Source organism: Rana temporaria, chromosome 3 (genome assembly GCF_905171775.1).
Source record: "Rana temporaria chromosome 3, aRanTem1.1, whole genome shotgun sequence".
NCBI classification, from domain to species: Eukaryota; Metazoa; Chordata; class Amphibia; order Anura; family Ranidae; genus Rana; species Rana temporaria.
The window spans coordinates 444,036,870-444,054,093 of record NC_053491.1 but is presented as its reverse complement, the minus strand read 5'-3'; the positions used below and the strand labels follow the sequence as shown (position 1 = coordinate 444,054,093).

Genomic DNA, 17,224 nt, shown 5'->3' with positions numbered 1-17,224 from the left:
ATGGTGGTATATGTGACGCAGCCTTTTTATTTTGCTGGTCCGTGACCTACCTGACCTACATACACTGACGGTAGTGACCTACATACACTGACCTACCTACACCTACATACACTGACCTACCTACACTGACATTTACATACACTGTCTGACCTACCTCAGCTCAGCCGTGGTGTGCGGTGTCAAAGCAGGCAGTCAGTCATTCAGTTAGTCATCACATGAGGAGCCGAGATAGAGAGGAGAGCCGCCCGCTCGAGCATTGAGCGGGCATGTGGCGAGGCGGCCGCATTGTAATTCCCACCTTCTGGAGCTTGCCGTGCCTATGATGGACGTCACACTTCCCGCGGTCCCGGCATTGGACCAGTGGGACGCGCATCATAGGCGCTGCGCAGGCTCTAGAAGGTGGGACCTGCTATGGCACTCGCCCGCACATCGGCCACACTCGGCGGTGCTCGGGATCAGATCCGTCCCAGCGCTCGCCGCTTGGGGCTAACAATGGAGAGCTTCATGCCTGAGACTCTGGCTTTTTCAGGGACCCATTTGGGGCTCCAGCCCCCCATGCCCCCCCTCCCGACGCCCCTGGTGGAGAGCATGATGTCACATCTACCCCTCCAGCCTCTCTACCATGTCTAATCATAGAAAATGCAAAGCGATATTTGAATGGTGCCTGTGCCAGTCACAATACAGCTGGGCAGGTGACTGGCACGGGTCCCAGAAGATACTACAGTGATGTCCAGCTTCTAGAGGGATCCCACAGGTATGGTATAAGCATAGTTTCCCTGGTCCAAGCTGAGCCAATGTAACTATGTAAAAGGAATTCTTCTTTAGGTAAGTTTCAGTGGAAAGGCTTTGGCTTACAGACAACACTTCCTTTTAGCATATATAAAAAGGCCGCTGATAATGTGTTTCTTTAGCTATATAAACGAATGATTGTGGGACATATATTGCCATCTTTCTAACTTTGCTTTATTTGCAGCTGGAAAACATTGGAAACTTTATTAGGGCAGCCACAGATTATGGCGTGAGACCACATGATATATTTGAAGCAAATGACCTGTTTGAGAATACGAACTTCACTCAAGTGCAATCTACACTATTGACATTAGCTAGCGTGGTAAGTCCTTGTAAGTTCTTCACCATAATAGATGCCACCACATCTTCTCTGGAGAAAAAAAAGCCCCAAAAATGTCTATGCTGTCAGAGGATAGAACTTCTGAACCACCATGGTCCCCTAACAGTGACGGCTGGTGGTCAACATTTTCGGGGGGGCGCAAACGAAAGGAAAAAAAAAAGGAAAAAAATTGCAGCCTCACTGTGCCCATAAAATGCAGCCACTGTGCCATCAATTGTCACCACTGTGCCATGCCATCAAACACAGCCACTGTGCCATCAATTATCACCACTATGCCATGCCATCAAATGCAGTCACTATGCCATCAATTCGCACCACTGTGCCATGCCATCAAACACAGCCACTGTGCAATCAATTGTCACCACTGTGCCATGCCATCAAACGCAAGCCACTGTGCCCCTCAATTGTCGCCACTGTGCCAATTGTCACCACTGTGCCCTTTAATTGTCGCCACTGTGCCCATTATTGCCACTGTGCATGTCACTGTGCCCTTTAATTGTTGCCACTGTGCCCATTGTCACCACTGTGCCCATTGATGCCACTGTGCCCATTGTCACCACTGTGCCCATTGATGCCACTGTGCATGTCACTGTGCCCTTTAATTGTTGCCACTGTGCCCATTGTCACCACTGTGCCCATTGTCACCACTGTGCCCATTGTCACCACTGTGCCCATTGATGCCACTGTGCCCTTTGTCACCACTGTGCCCATTATTGCCACTGTGCATGTCACTGTGCCCTTTAATTGTTGCCACTGTGCCCATTGTCACCACTGTGCCCATTGATGCCACTGTGCCCTTTGTCACCACTGTGCCCATTGATGCCACTGTGCATATCACTGTGCCCTTTAATTGTTGCTACTGTGCCCATTGTCACCACTGTGCCCATTGTCACCACTGTGCCCATTGATGCCACTGTGCCCTTTGTCACCACTGTGCCCATTGATGCCACTGTGCCCTTTGTCACCACTGTACCCATTGATGCCACTGTGCCCTTTGTCGCCTCTGTGCCCATTGTCACCACTGTGCCCATTGTCACCACTGTGCCCATTGATGCCACTGTGCCCTTTGCCACCACTGTGCCCTTTGATGCCACTGTGCATATCACTGTGCCCTTTAATTGTTGCCACTGTGCCCATTGTCACCACTGTGCCCATTGTCGCCACTGTGCCCATTGATGCCACTGTGCCCTTTGTCGCCTCTGTGCCCATTGTCGCCGCTGTGCCCTGTAAAATGCACTTACCTTACTCCTTCCACGTCCCTCGATGTCTTCTCCCGCCTTGGTGACGCTTCAGCCAATCAGGTTACCGATAACCAGAATCGGGGAACCTGATTGGCTGAGACGGCCGTCAGTCTTATCCAAGGAACGCACCCCGTACGTCACGAGGATAAGACATCCGGGAGCAGAGGGCTGTACTCGGAAAGCCTATCAGAGCCGCTGGCTCTGATAGGCACTTCCGCACAGCCAATCAGCTGCCGTTATTCAGGTGGCAGGCGCTCAAGTTCCGGCCATCTCTGAATAGACCAGCGGCAGCTGGCAACAATAACATACATTCATGCAATGCATGAATGTATGTTATTAGACTCAGTGGCGGGCGAGAGCCAGAGGGGGCGGCTCTCCAGCGCCCTCTATGGACGAACCGCCACTGTCCCCTAACCACGATTCCCTGGCATTGCATCCGGAGGAACCATGACACCTTGGGTCCTTCTGCGGTTGTCACCTGCCCCTATCTAGTCATTTCCAGACCTCCAGGAAAGCAGTGAGATCACGATTGAGTATTAATTAAGCACAATACCTAAATAGATCATTATTTAAGGCAGGCTAGAGGGACAGGCTGAGACAAGAGCCCGACATTAAGAAGTGTCTTCTGAATAATGGCCTTGGGACATCTAGGATCAGCCAAGCTTCACCCACTTTTACCAGGGAAGCGCTGTATGACATAATGCCCACACCTACTAAGGGAGAGCTGTAATGGGGGAAATATGTGAGCTGTCACTGCTGACTTCTCCCTCTGAAAATGCTAGTTGCCTGGCTGTCCCTCGACCCAAAACAAGCAAATAAAATCTGAACAGTGGTGAAGTCTCTGTTTCTCAGTACAGGTTACCTTAAAGCGGAGGTCCACACAAAAATGGAACCTCCGCTTTTCAGAACCCTCCCCCCCCTCCGGTGTCACATTTGGCACCTTTCAGGGGGGAGGTGGGTGCAGATACCTGTATGATACAGGTATTTGCACCCAATTCCGGGCATAGACGCAGGGGCCTACGTCACATCCCGTCGTCTTCTGGGAGACAAGACAGGAGGAACCATATCGAAAGAAAATCCCAAATTTTGGGTTGTCACCAGAACAGGAAAATAGGGGGATCTTTCAAAGGGGATTCCTCTCACTTCGGAGGGATTTCTTCTCACTTTCAGACATGGAGTAAAGGGAAATCTCCCCAATGGGACACCGATGGAAAAACAAACCTTGCTTGCTCTATCCAAAATAGCAAAAAAAAAAAAACTTTATTTTGCCTTTAGTTTTACTAAAACCAGAGCGGATTGTAGCATTATATGTAGCAAGTTAACTCATCATACAAAATACATTGGCAAGGTGTTTAAAGTGGATGTAAACCCAGAAAAAAAAAAAGTTTTTGATGTCACAATGTAGAGTATAATGCCGCATACACACCATCACTTTATGTGATGAAAAAAAACTACACTTTCTGTGAAGTAAAAAATGACGTTTTTGAAACTTCAATTTTCAAAGACGAAGTTGCCTACACACCATCGTTTTTCTCTCAATGTTCTAGCAAAGTGAGGTTACGTTCACCACGTTTTACCATTGAAGCTCGCTTCATAAGTAGCTTCTGGGCATGCGTGGATGAAAAAACGTCTTAGAAAACGACGTTTTTTGCTACACACGGTCAATTTCTGTGAAGTAAAAAGTGCACTTTTGAAAAACGACACATAAAATTGAAGCATGCTTCAATTTTTTTTGGTCGTTTTTTACAAGACATAAAACGACGTTTTCCCCCACACACAGTCAATTAAAGTGACGTTTTTAAAAACGTCATTTTTTTTCATCACATAAAGTGATGGTGTGTACGCGGCATAAGATTTCCTATCATCTGTACCCAGTCTTGCCACACAGAGTTAATCCAGCTCTGAGCAATCCTCTTTTATTGTTCAGTGAAAATTAACAGACTTCCAGATAAAACCTGTCTAAATAAAAAGTCCTTTCCTCTCTCCTTGCTTTGAGTGACAGGTTATTTACATATCTAGCTTGGACATGTTTATCATATGTTATGTTATGTTTATCATAATATGAGGTGATCCACAGTATAAAACGTGAGAAATCCACCCCTCCCCCACATAACACATCCTGGTAATATACAATGAACTGTGGATCACCTCATATTATGATAAACATAACATAACATATGATAAACATGTCCAAGCTACATATGTAAATAACCTGTCACTCAAAGCAAGGAGAGAGGAAAGGACTTTTTATTTAGACAGGGTTTTATCTGGACGTCTGTTAATTTTCACTGAACAATAAAAGAGGATTGCTCAGCGCTGGATTAACTCTGTGTGGCAAGACTGGGCACAGATGATAGGAAATATTATTCTCTACATTGTGACAGCAAAAAAAATGTGGGGTTTACATCCACTTTAAGCCTCGTACACACAAGTGATTGTCTGTTTTTTTTTTTGCATGCAAGTCTCATATTGAAAATGAAGAGATTGCTAAAGTTGTGAAAACTCTCATACGACAGAATACAACTTCGGAACGTAATGTGTTGTTTTGTAATGTATTCTTTCATTTCCAAGAATGCGTAGTCTTGGTCTTCCGATTTTTCTAAAAATCGTTCGCTCTGCTATCGTCCGAGAACGATCAGATTATTGGACGATCGCTTCAAAAGTGTTCAAAAGTATTTTTTGTCATCCGATTTTCGGATCATGTGTACCAGGCATAAGCTTTGAAAACAGTGGTACAGAACTTTCAGTGAAGGTACAGATAAAAATTGTGTCATTGTCACCGACAGCTCAGTTTAGTTTAGCAGACAACAAATTCAACAATCAGTTGGCTTCATGCTCCACCTAGTGGTGGCTTATCACAATGACTATTTTAAATTAACATTATACTCCACCTAGTGGTGGCTTATCAAAATGACTATTTTAAGTTAGCTTCATACTTCAACTACTGTTGGCTTATCACAATTACTATTTTAAGTTGGCTTCATACTCCACCTAGTGGTGACTTATTACAATGACTATTTTAAAATAGAACTAAAGGATAAACTTTTTTTTTTTTTAATTTTGGATAGAATAAGGGAGGGTTATAACTAGGGTTGTCCCGATACCACTTTTTTAGGACTGAGTACAAGTACCGATACTTTTTTCAAGTACTCGCCGATACCGAATACCGATACTTTTTTTTACATGTGTCCCCAAATGCAGCCATGTCCCCCCACAAATGCAGCCATGTCCCCCCCCATATGCAGCCATGTCCCCCCCATATGCAGCCATGTCCCCCCCATATGCAGCCATGTCCCCCCCATATGCAGCCATGTCCCCCCCCCTATGCAGCCATGCCCCCCCATATGCAGCCATGTCCCCCCATATGCAGCCGTGTCCCCCCATATCCAGCCATGTCCCCCCCATATGCAGCCATGTCCCCCCATATGCAGCCGTGTCCCCCCCATATCCAGCCATGTCCCCCCCATATCCAGCCATGTCCCCCCATATCCAGCCATGTCCCCCCCCCATATGCAGCCATGTCCCCCCCATATCCAGCCATGTCCCCCCCCATATCCAGCCATGTCCCCCCATATGCAGCCACGTCCCCCCCATATCCAGCCATGTCCCCCCCATATCCAGCCATGTCCCCCCAATATATGCAGCCATGTCCCCCCCATATATGCAGCCATGTCCCCCTTACCTTACATGCTGCCGCATTTGGTATCGGGGGTATTTGCGGGAGTACGAGTACTCCCGCAAATACTCGGAATCGGTCCCGATACCGATACTAGTATCGGTATCGGGACAACCCTAGTTATAACCCCTATCAGGTTTTTCCATTTGTGTTCCATTGGAGTGATTTCCCTTCACTTCCTGTCCCATAGCCAAAACATGAAGTGAGAGGAAATCCCTGTAATCCGATTTTCTGATCGTGTGTACCGGGCATAAGCAGTGGTACAGAATTTTCAGTGAAGGTACAGATAAAAATAGTGTCATTGTCACCGACAGCTCAGTTTAGTTTAGTAGACAACAAATTCAACAATCGGTTGGCTTCATATTCCACCTAGTGGTGGCTTATCACAATGACTATTTTAAATTGACTTCCTAAGCCAATTAGTAGTAGCTTATTAAAATTACCATTTTAAGTTAGCTTCATACTCCACCTAGTGGTGACTTATCCTAATTACTATTTTAAGTTGACTTCATACTCCGCCTAGTGGTGACTTATTACAATGACTATTTTAACGTAGAATTTGTTTCAGGGATCATTTGATCAAGCCCATTCTATACTAATGCACATTTTCCAACTGCTGCAGGTTGGCAGTTAATGGAGACATGTATATGGATGTCAGAGGCACAAAGTTTCACTGCAATAAGTGCTTGTTGGCCAGACCAAGGCCCTGATGGCTGTGTAATACCTGTTTTCCAGGCTAAGTCAAAAGGAGCCAAAGTTGACTTTGGGGTGAAGTATGCTGACCGACAAGAGAGAAAATTCAACGCTCAAAAACTCAAGGAAGGAAGAAATATCATTGGACTCCAGGTGAGTGCCGACTGAAATAAAATGGCTGTTTTTGTTTTTTTTTAGAGGATTTCAAAGAAAATTAACATGTTTTAATGGTCTTGGACAACTCCAACGACATCCTGGTAGGTTAAAGCGCAACTTTACCCATAACAGAGTGATAACAATTAAAGTAGAACTATAGGCAAAATGTTTATTTTATTTCTTATTTTGGATCGAGCAAGGGTGGGTTATAACCCCTGTCAGATTTGTATTCGCCATCTGTGTCCCATTTCAGAGATTTCCAATCACTTTCTATCCTATAGCCAAACAGGAAGTAGAGGGAAATCCCTCCAAATGAAGGTAATCTCTTGGGGACTCCCAGGTCACCAGAACTAGTGTCCCCAATGGAAGATTTGCCCACTATTACCTTTCTGGGGACAACCCAAAATGTAGGATTTTCTTTAGTTTCAATGATAATGGTTAACAGGACAAACAGAGAGGGTGAATCTCCTTAACGGGACACAGACAGCAATAAAAACTGACAGGGGTTTTAATCCCTCTCCACTCTATACAAAACTAAAAAAAAAGTTTTGCCTTTAGTTATACTTTAATGTTCTTTAACAAAAGAACATACATTCCACATTAATAATTATGCTACCAAGATTAGCGTACGCTGTAAATTGCCTCCTGCATTGTTCCTGTTTCTTCTTGCTGGAGGCCGCCATTTTGTTGAAGCTCAGAGCAGTCACTTTCTTATTTGAAATTCTCCCCCTCTCCTTGGTCTCAAGAATGATATGTCACATTCTTAAATATGTACATTTCCGGCCTTGATTGTATGTCTTGGCTCAGTTAGAGAGGAAGGCTGACAGAAGCTTTAAAGTGATGAATTTCTGCACACAAGGGAGAAAGGAGAGAGAATCTCAGAGAGATAGATAAACACTTGTGAGCATGGCTGTCATGGCCGAAATTCAAAGATATTTAAGAGCATGTATGGGGTTGCGGATTATATTCCTCTACAGATAAACATTATCCTTGTAAATTTAATTAATTGTGTGTCTCCCTGGCAGCAGAATTTGCCCTATCACCTCTCCTGCTTTTCTTTTCTCCCTTTCTGTGTCATTCCTGTTGCTTTCTCCCCCCTTCAGCAATAGTAAATCAGCAGATCAGCCTCTAGTGCAGTGGTTCTCAACCTTTCTAGTGCCGTGACCCCTTGATAAAATGTATCAAGTTGTGGGGACCCCTAACAGTAAAATTATTGTTGAGTCCCTTCCGCTCGTAAAGTAAAGCCCCTTATGCCTCGTACACACGGTCGGACTTTTGACCGTGCAAAAGTCCGCTGTGACCCCGTCGGAAGTCCGACTGCAAAAAGAGAACAGGTTCTCTATCTAAGGTCCGTCGGACTTCAAACAAAAAAAGTCAGATGGAGGCTACACACGGCCAGACTTTCCGAGAAAAAAAGCCTGTCTGACTTTTTTTTGTCGGAAAGTCCGGCTGTGTGTACGAGGCATTATGATACATTTTAGGATGTACCTCTCTTTCTCTTTGTTCTCCTTTTTTTCCCTTTTATCTCTCTATCCTAATTTCTTGTTTTTTTTCCTCCATCCCTCTCTCTAGCCGTCTTTCTTGTTCTTTCTCTTATTCTTTCTCTCCCTTTTTCTTTGTTCCTCCCCCTCTTTAACTTTCCTTTCCACGTATTCTCTATTTTTAGTCCTTCTCTTACTCCTTGGTGTGGGGGGGATGGGATGAGTGGCAGTGCTGGCGGGGAGCTGGGATGAGTGGCAATGCTGGGGGAGAGTTGGGGGGATTAATGGCAATGCTGGGGGAGAGTTGGGATGAGTGGCAATGCTGGGGGAGAGTTGGGGGATTAGTGGCAATGCGGGGGGAGAGTTGGGATGAGTGGCAATGCGGGGGGAGAGTTGGGATGAGTGGCAATGCGGGGGGAGAGTTGGGATGAGTGGAAATGCTGGGGGAGAGTTGGGGGATGAGTGGCAATGCTGGGGGAAAGTTGAGATGAGTGGCAATGCTGGAGGAGTGTTGGGATGAATGGCAATGCTGGGAAAGAGTTAGGATGAGTGGCAATGCTGGGGGAGAGTTGGGATGAGTGGCAATGCTGGGGGAGAGTTGGGATGAGTGGCAATGCTGGGGGAGAGTTGGGATGAGTGGCAATGCTGGGGGAGAGTTGGGATGAGTGGCAATGCTGGGGGAGAGTTGGGATGAGTGGCAATGCTGGGGGAGAGTTGGGATGAGTGGCAATGCGGGGGGAGAGTTGGGATGAGTGGAAATGCTGGGGGAGAGTTGGGGGATGAGTGGCAATGCTGGGGGAAAGTTGAGATGAGTGGCAATGCTGGAGGAGTGTTGGGATGAATGGCAATGCTGGGAAAGAGTTAGGATAAGTGGCAATGCTGGGGGAGAGTTGGGATGAGTGGCAATGCTGGGGGAGAATTGGAATGAGTGGCAATGCTGGGGGAGAGTTGGGATGAGTGGCAATGCTGGGGGAGAGTTGGGATGAGTGGCAATGCTGGGGGAGAGTTGGGGGATGAGTGGCAATGCTGGGGGAGAGTTGGGATGAGTGGCAATGCTGGGGGAGAGTTGGGATGAGTGGCAATGCTGGGGGAGAATTGGAATGAGTGGCAATGCTGGGGGAGAGTTGGGATGAGTGGCAATGCTGGGGGAGAGTTGGGATGAGTGGCAATGCTGGGGGAGAGTTGGGATGAGTGGCAATGCTGGGGGAGAGTTGGGATGAGTGGCAATGCTGGGGGAGAGTTGGAATGAGTTGCAATGCTGGGGGAGAGTTGGGATGAGTGGCAATGCTGGGGGAGATTTGGGATGAGTGGCAATGCTGGGGGAGAGTTGGGATGAGTGGCAATGCTGGGGGAGAGTTGGGGGATGAGTGGCAATGCTGGGGGAGAGTTGGGATGAGTGGCAATGCTGGTGGGGAGTTGGGATCAGTGGCAATGCTGGGAGGAGTTCTGATCAGACAACTTAGGTGCTCTTGATCAAGGTCATTTGCTGATCTGAGAACTTTAGTGGGGACTTTTAATGGGAACTCTAATCACAGGTAGTGTTACTCACCGTGTCTTTGAATTTGTGGTGTCTCGTAGCAGTGACACCTCTACCGAAATCAGGAGATAGGGTCTCCTCCAGCCCCTCCCACTTTATATTCCTCACCAGTCAGCTGACCTCTAGTCTCTGCCCCCCAGCCATGTCGTGAACTGAATGGGCGGCTGCAAAGAGGCTTAGTGGGGCTGGGAGTGTGGTGCAGGCTTCAGGAACAGCCCAGGATTTGGTGACCCCTGGCAAATCATCATTCGACCCCCAAGGGGGCCCGACCCCCAGGTTGAGAACCACTGCTCTAGTGGTTCTGATTTTAGGAACAGTGCTGAGAATTGAGAGAAACGTAGCATGTTTAGAGTCTGTGCATTGTTGTTGTTCAGTCGTTTAGTTGTGTCTGACTCTCCATGACCTCATGGACCATAGCGTGCCAGGCTTTTCTGTCCTCCACTGCCTCCCGGAGCTTGCTTAACTTCACGTTCATTGTTTTGTTGATGCTATCTATCCATCTTGTTCTCTGTTGTACTCTTCTCCTTTTTCCTTCCATGTTTCCCAGCATCCGGGTCTTTTCCAATGAGTCCTCTCTTCGCATTAGGTAGCCAAAGTAAGCGAGTTTCAGGATCTGTCCTTCCAGTGAATATTAAGGGTTGATTTCCTTCAAGCTTGACTGGTTTGATCTTTTCGACATCCAGGTGACTTTCAAGAGTCTTCTCCAACACCATAGGTCAAAAGCATAAATTCTTTGGCGTTCAGCCTTCCTTATGGTCCAAATTTCAAAACCATAGGTTTCCATAGCTTTGACTATATGGCACTTTGTTGGTAGGGTGATATCTCTGCTTTTTTTAACGTTGTCTAGGTTTGCCATTGCTTTCCTCCCAAGAAGCAAGCGTCTCTTAATCTCTGTCTGCTGTGATCTTGGAGCCTAGGAAGATAAAATCTGTCACTGTTTCTATGTCTTCTCCTTCTATTTGCCAGGGAGTGATGGGACTGGTTGCCATTAAATTAGTTTTCTTAATGTTCAATTTCAGGCCAGCTTTTGCACGCTCGTCTTTGCCCCTTTCACACTGGGGCAAGACGTGCGGTGGCGGTATAGCGCCGCTAAAAATAGCAGCGATATCCTGTCGGAATTGCCGCGGTAATGTGGCAGTATTTGGCCGCTAGCAATGTGGTATTAACCACCGCTAACGGCCAAAAAAGTGTTTTTACAGAGGCGCATTGCCGGCGGTATTACCGCGGTTTCCCATTACTTTCAATGGGAAGGAGCGGTGAAGGAGTGGTAAACACACCGCTCCAAAGATGCTGCTGGCAGGACTTTTGGAGCGGTCCCGCCAGCGCATCGCCTCAGAGTGAAAGCCCTCGGGAATGCAGTGCAGGAGTTTTTCAGGCGGTATTTAGGTGCCTCTCTGTGTTACATCGGCTTAGCGCATATGAAATGCGCTACGCCGGCAGAAAAATGCGCCGCTCTACAAGAATCCGGCCCATTATTTTTAACTTTTTGCTAAAATAAATATGCCAATTTTTTTTTTAAAAACAAATTTTTTCCTCAGTTTAGGCCGATATGTATTCTTCTACATATTTTTGGTTAAAAAAAATTGCAATAAGCGTATATGGATTGGTTTGCGCAAAAGTTATAGCGTCTACAAAATAGGGGATAGATTTGAAGCATTTTTATTATTATTTTTTTTACTAGTAATGGCGGTGATCTGCGATTTTTATCATGACTGTGATATTACGGCGGGCATATCGGACACTTTTGACACTATTTTGGGGCCATTCACATTTATACAGCGATCAGTGCTATAAAAATGCATTGATTACTGTGTAAATGTGACAGGCAGGGAATGGGTTCACACTAGATGGCGATCAAGGGGTTAAATATGTGTCCTAGGGAGTGATTCTAACTGTAGGGGGAGGGGACTCACTAGGGGAGGAGACCGATCGGTGTTCCTCTGTACAAGGAACACACCATCAGTCTCCTCTCACCTGACAGGATGTGGATCTGTGTGTTTACACGGGAGCAGAGTCATTTGCTCTGTGTCACGTTGATTAACATTGTTCTACAAGCATACCCACCCTGTATCTTCTGTAGTTATTTCCCATGTGTGGGCTGACATGGAGCTGTCAGGAAAACGGAAAATTGAATATCAAATCCTTACCGCAATTTTTCTTTCCTGACTGGCTCCATATCGGCACACCTGCCTGCCCGTTTGGAGTGCTAGTTAAAGAACGTGGTGCTGGCTCAGGTGCTAAAATGTATGAGTGAAACGTCCTATCATTGTGGGCAGGGCCCGTACCCATGTGTGTGCTGACATGGAGCCAGTCAGGAAAGGAAAATTGCAGTGTGTATTTCATAATCAATTTTCTGTTTTTATCTTAGACCAAAACAGAAACACATTTCTGGGGGTATTCTGAACACCGAAGGTGTACAGAAGGCCTTCAGGTTGCCATATTGCATTGAATTTTACAGAAAATTACAGCAGCTGCAGTTTGAAAAGGAAGGGTATTTTTTTTATTAAAGGGGTTGTAAAGGTCTGTTTTTTATTTTCTAAATTGGTTCCTTTAAGCTAGTGCATTGTTGGTTCACTTACCTTTTCCTTCGATTTCCCTTCTGAATGTTTTTTTTTTTGTTTGTCTTAATTTCTCACTTCCTGTTCTTCCTCAGTAAGCTTGCCCCCATCATCCGAGCCGTTCTGGCTGGGGGTTAGTCAGCGTGCTGGCCCCCTCCCTTGGGACTACATTCCTGCGGTTCACAGCGTCTCCCCGCATGGATGTAGTCCCAAGGGAGGGGACGGGCACACTGACTAACCCCCAGCCAGAACGGTTTGGATGATGGGGCAAACTTACTGAGGAAGAACAGGAAGTGAGAAATTCAGACAAAGAAAAAAAAACATTTAGAAGGGAAATCAAAGGAAAGGGTAAGGGAACCAACAATGCACTAGCTTAAAAGGAACCAGGGCTTTTTTTTAGGGGGAACTTGGGGGAACTCGGTTCCACCACCTCTGGCTCAGACCCTTTGGTGCCTGCTCACCACAATCACTTGTAAACACAGAAGTCTGGTTTCTGTGTTTACAAGTGACAGCTTTGTAACCCCCTGAACTCTGCACTCTGTGTGTAATGCAATTCTGGTATTTAATGCCCCTTTAAGACCCTTCTACTGTTTGTGAAATCTGAACGGGTCGTGGTTGAGTTCCTGCACCTATTTTCTGAGAAAAAAAGCTCTGAAAGGAACCAATTTAGAAAATAAAAAACAGACCTCTACAACCCCTTTAACTTTAAACTACAACGTGGCTTGCGTAGAAATTATACATACTATATTATTAATTTTTATTTGGTTTACTTTTTTCGACTAAATTGGAGTTACCCTTTAAATGTATTTTGTGTGTGCTGATGCCTTTTTTGTCTGTTGACAGATGGGAACCAACAAATTTGCCAGCCAAAAGGGGATGACATCATATGGCACCCGTAGACACCTGTATGATCCCAAATTAGGCAATGAACAGCCAGTGGACTCATCTACTATCAGCCTACAGATGGGCACCAACAAGGGGGCATCCCAGGTGAGTGGGATAAGGAAAGATTGGCCTCAGTGGATGATATTCTTTAGGCCTCGTACACACCATAGGATAGCCAGAGGACAACGGTCTGAAGGACCGTTGTCTTAGGTTAACCTATGAAGCTGACTGATGGTCCATCGTGCCTACACACCATAGGTTAAATAACCGATCGTGTCATAACACGGTGACGTAAAACACAACGACATTCTGAAAAGTTCAATGCTTCCAAGCATGCGTCGACTTGATTCTGAGCATGCGCGGGTTTATAACCGATGGTTTTGCATACTAACGATCGGTTTTGACCTATCGGTTAGGCGTCCATCGGTTAAATTTTAAAGCAAGTTCCTATTTTTTTAACCGAAGGTTAAATAACCTATGGGGCCCACACACGATCGGTTTTGACCGATGAAAACAGTCCTTCAGATCGTTGTCCTCTGGCTATCGCATCGTGTGTACAAGGCCTTATTCTCTTCTTTTACTTCAAACTTGTCAACTAATTATAGCGTAAGCAGCCATTTTGTGCATGAGCCACTAGTCATTAAAATACAACCTGTCAAGCCGCTGGTAACATCGTACCTGGAACCCCAGTGAGGTCCAGTTTTTCGGTAGGACAATTATTGTCTCAGACCACCAAAATGGCTGCTGAGAATAAAAAAAAGAAAATGTCTGACTGGCTAGAATAACCAAGCTGTTTCTCTTTAGGCTGGCATGACGGCCCCAGGCACCAAGCGTCAGATCTTCGACCAGAAGCTTGGCAATGAACAATGCGACACCCAAACCATCCCCCTGCAAATGGGAACAAACAAGGGGGCATCTCAACAAGGCATGACAGTGTACGGCCTCCCGCGTCAAGTCTATGATGCCAAGTACTGCCTGGACAGCAACGTCTATCAGCTCGGTGAGGACGGCCACTACGACAACGATCATCAGTATTTCAACTCCGAATAAAGCCGCCCGTCTTCCAGATAACCTCCACATCACCCTCTCCTGTGCCACCGTCTACCTGCTACCCATGGCAGAGAAGGGTGTCCATTTTATGCCAGCGTGTGCTAGTTGCTCTGGCAAAGGGGGTTAATGCTACCCACTATCCATGTTTGCTCTTGCAGAGTAAAGAAAAAAAAAATTAATGATACCACTAGGTGCCAATATGCCTCCTGGCACCTAGAACACTGCATGTCCCAAACCTGCTGTTCTGGCAGAGAATGATCTCCCTCCTACCCCCTTTCTTCTTTCCTGGCAGAAAAGGGGGTATAACTGCCCATTCTGTGCCAGACTGTGCCCGCTGTTTTGGCAGTAACAAAATAAAAACCCATTCCCCATATGTCTGACGCTACATTAAAAGAGACTGGGAATAAGCTATTTGCGGAGCCTTGCATTCTTTTTTTTTTGCTCTGTTTTTTTTTTTTTTTGCCAAAAAAACACAGCACAGCATTCAAGTGTACATCTGCAGAGCATTGCTCTTTCCATCTCACTATTAGGTGAGACAGAACATTGCACCCTAACCACCATGCCGCTTTGGTCACTCCTTTCAGCTGTATCATTTCCCAGTAGGCAGTGCCGCAGTGTAGAGTCTTAACCGCTTCGTAACTGAGAGGGTTATGCTCTGGAATGGGAACCGTATTCAAATCTATTTCTTTTTTTTTTTTTTAAATATATATCTTACTGACCGCGGTCAAAGGGATTTTCATTTTTGGCCATGGTAGAAAATGGGCAAAGAAATAAAAAAGGATGCATTACAGTTGTCTTACGTATATGTTTTACTACAGCTTTATTTTTTATTTTTTTATTAGTAATAAAATAAGGCACTTTTTTGCCGATAAAACCATATGGATATACAGACTTTATCCAAATATATATATATACACAGGAGTGGAAATTTACTAATTTAATGTAGACGCTTACATGGTGCCCTTCCAGATACTTGTGTACTGTCCAGAAAAAGAGGAATAGAGAGTTTTTAGAGAACACTAGAGAAACCACTAAATCACATAATTTATGTATTGTTTACAAAAGGAAAAAAAAAATCTTACCAGACATCTACATATTTAAAAAATAATATAATTTAAAAAAAAAATATATATAATATATATATATATATATATATATATATATATATATATATATATATATATATATATATATATATATATATATACACACACACACACACCGGTATATATATATATATATATATATATATACACACACATACACATACACACCGGTGTAATATATATATATATATATATATACACACATACACACCGGTATATATATATATATATATATATATATATATATATATATATATATACATATACACACACACACAAAAAAATATATATACACATACATATATATATACATATATATACAGTACAGAGGCATATATACAGAGGTGCGCCGAATGGAAATCTTGGTGCCGAAACCAAAAATTCAGGATGCACTTGGCCGAAACAGAAAATTACAGTTTTTCTTTTTTAGAAAAAAAATATATTTTTATATACAATTGTATTATATTCAACTTTTTAATTAATATTATGAATTTAAATGAATATGAATTTATTGGCGGCCATTAAAGACACCTTTAGCGCAAGAAAATCTCAAGAACAATGCATCCCTTTAAATTCTATGTATGTCTTCACACTGTGTCTGTTGGTGTTAAAAATCTTGCTCGCTGCATTTTTGGTCAGTTAAAACAAAACGCACCAAAAACGTTTCCCCGTTGAAATGCATTGAAAACGCATCAATAACGCACCCGTGTTGCATCTTTGAGTCACATGACCAATGAAAACCACACCATAAGCACAGTAAAATCGTGGCAAAAATCACGTGCGTGTTTGGCGCCGTTATCTGTAAAATGCCGGAAACACCATTTTGAGCTTTTTGAAATTTCGGTGCATCTCTATATAATTATAATAGAATAAATATATATATATATATTATATCTATATATATCTATATATCTATCTATATATCTATATATATATATATATAGATCTATATATATATCTCTCTATCTAGCTATCTATCTATCTATCTATCTAGAGAGATTATATATATATCTATATATATATATATATATATATATATATATATACACACACTTTAAATTGGATAGAGCATTAGATGCTAGTGGCATTATGTTTTACCACCATACAGTACTAGTAATCAAAACCCTTGTCAACACGTTTCAGACCCCACTTTGTCAGGACAGGGCAAATGTTCAGTTATATGTATAATCCATCTGAAAGTTAACAGAAAACTATGGCTATATCCATAAATATTATATTTAATGATATAAAATGTGAGTGTATATGTATGTATGTATATATATTTCTTTTATTATATTATTGTATAATATATAGTCCATTTTAAATATGTTCATGTATGATAAGAATTTTATGTTTTGGGGTTTGTTTTTTAATTTTTTACTTTAGCGATTTATCTAGTGTCGCCTAAAAACTCTCTGCTCCGCTTTCTTTTACACCATGGGCGGAAGGAAAAAAAAATTGCTTGATATCCCCATCAACAGAGTCAGTGTAGATAGGGGATTCTCTCCCGCAGTGCTATTGTGTTCTGCCACCATGCCAGTAAAACACAATGATTAGTGTTACCGGCTATACCACTAGTCATTGGGGGGGGGGGGGGGAACGACAGGCTAATTATACACAAATCAATTAATGGATCGACTTGTGTACAACCAGGGAGCCTATATATACCTGCAGGGCCGATCCTAGGGTCACAGGCGCTTGGGTGCAGAAAT

The 17,224-nt window shown here is 44.0% G+C and overlaps 1 protein-coding gene across 1 annotated transcript in view; it reads left to right on the top strand.

The window, feature by feature from the left end:
* Positions 1-15,196, top strand: part of CNN1 (calponin 1) — a 67,980-nt gene extending 52,784 nt beyond the window's left edge. The window contains exons 4-7 of the mRNA XM_040346509.1: positions 974-1,111; positions 6,782-6,892; positions 13,315-13,461; positions 14,161-15,196. Coding sequence (XP_040202443.1) covers positions 974-1,111; positions 6,782-6,892; positions 13,315-13,461; positions 14,161-14,406 — 642 coding nt within the window. The 3' untranslated portion in view covers positions 14,407-15,196. The remainder of the gene's footprint in view (positions 1-973; positions 1,112-6,781; positions 6,893-13,314; positions 13,462-14,160) is intronic.
* The last annotated feature ends 2,028 nt before the right edge of the window (positions 15,197-17,224 follow it).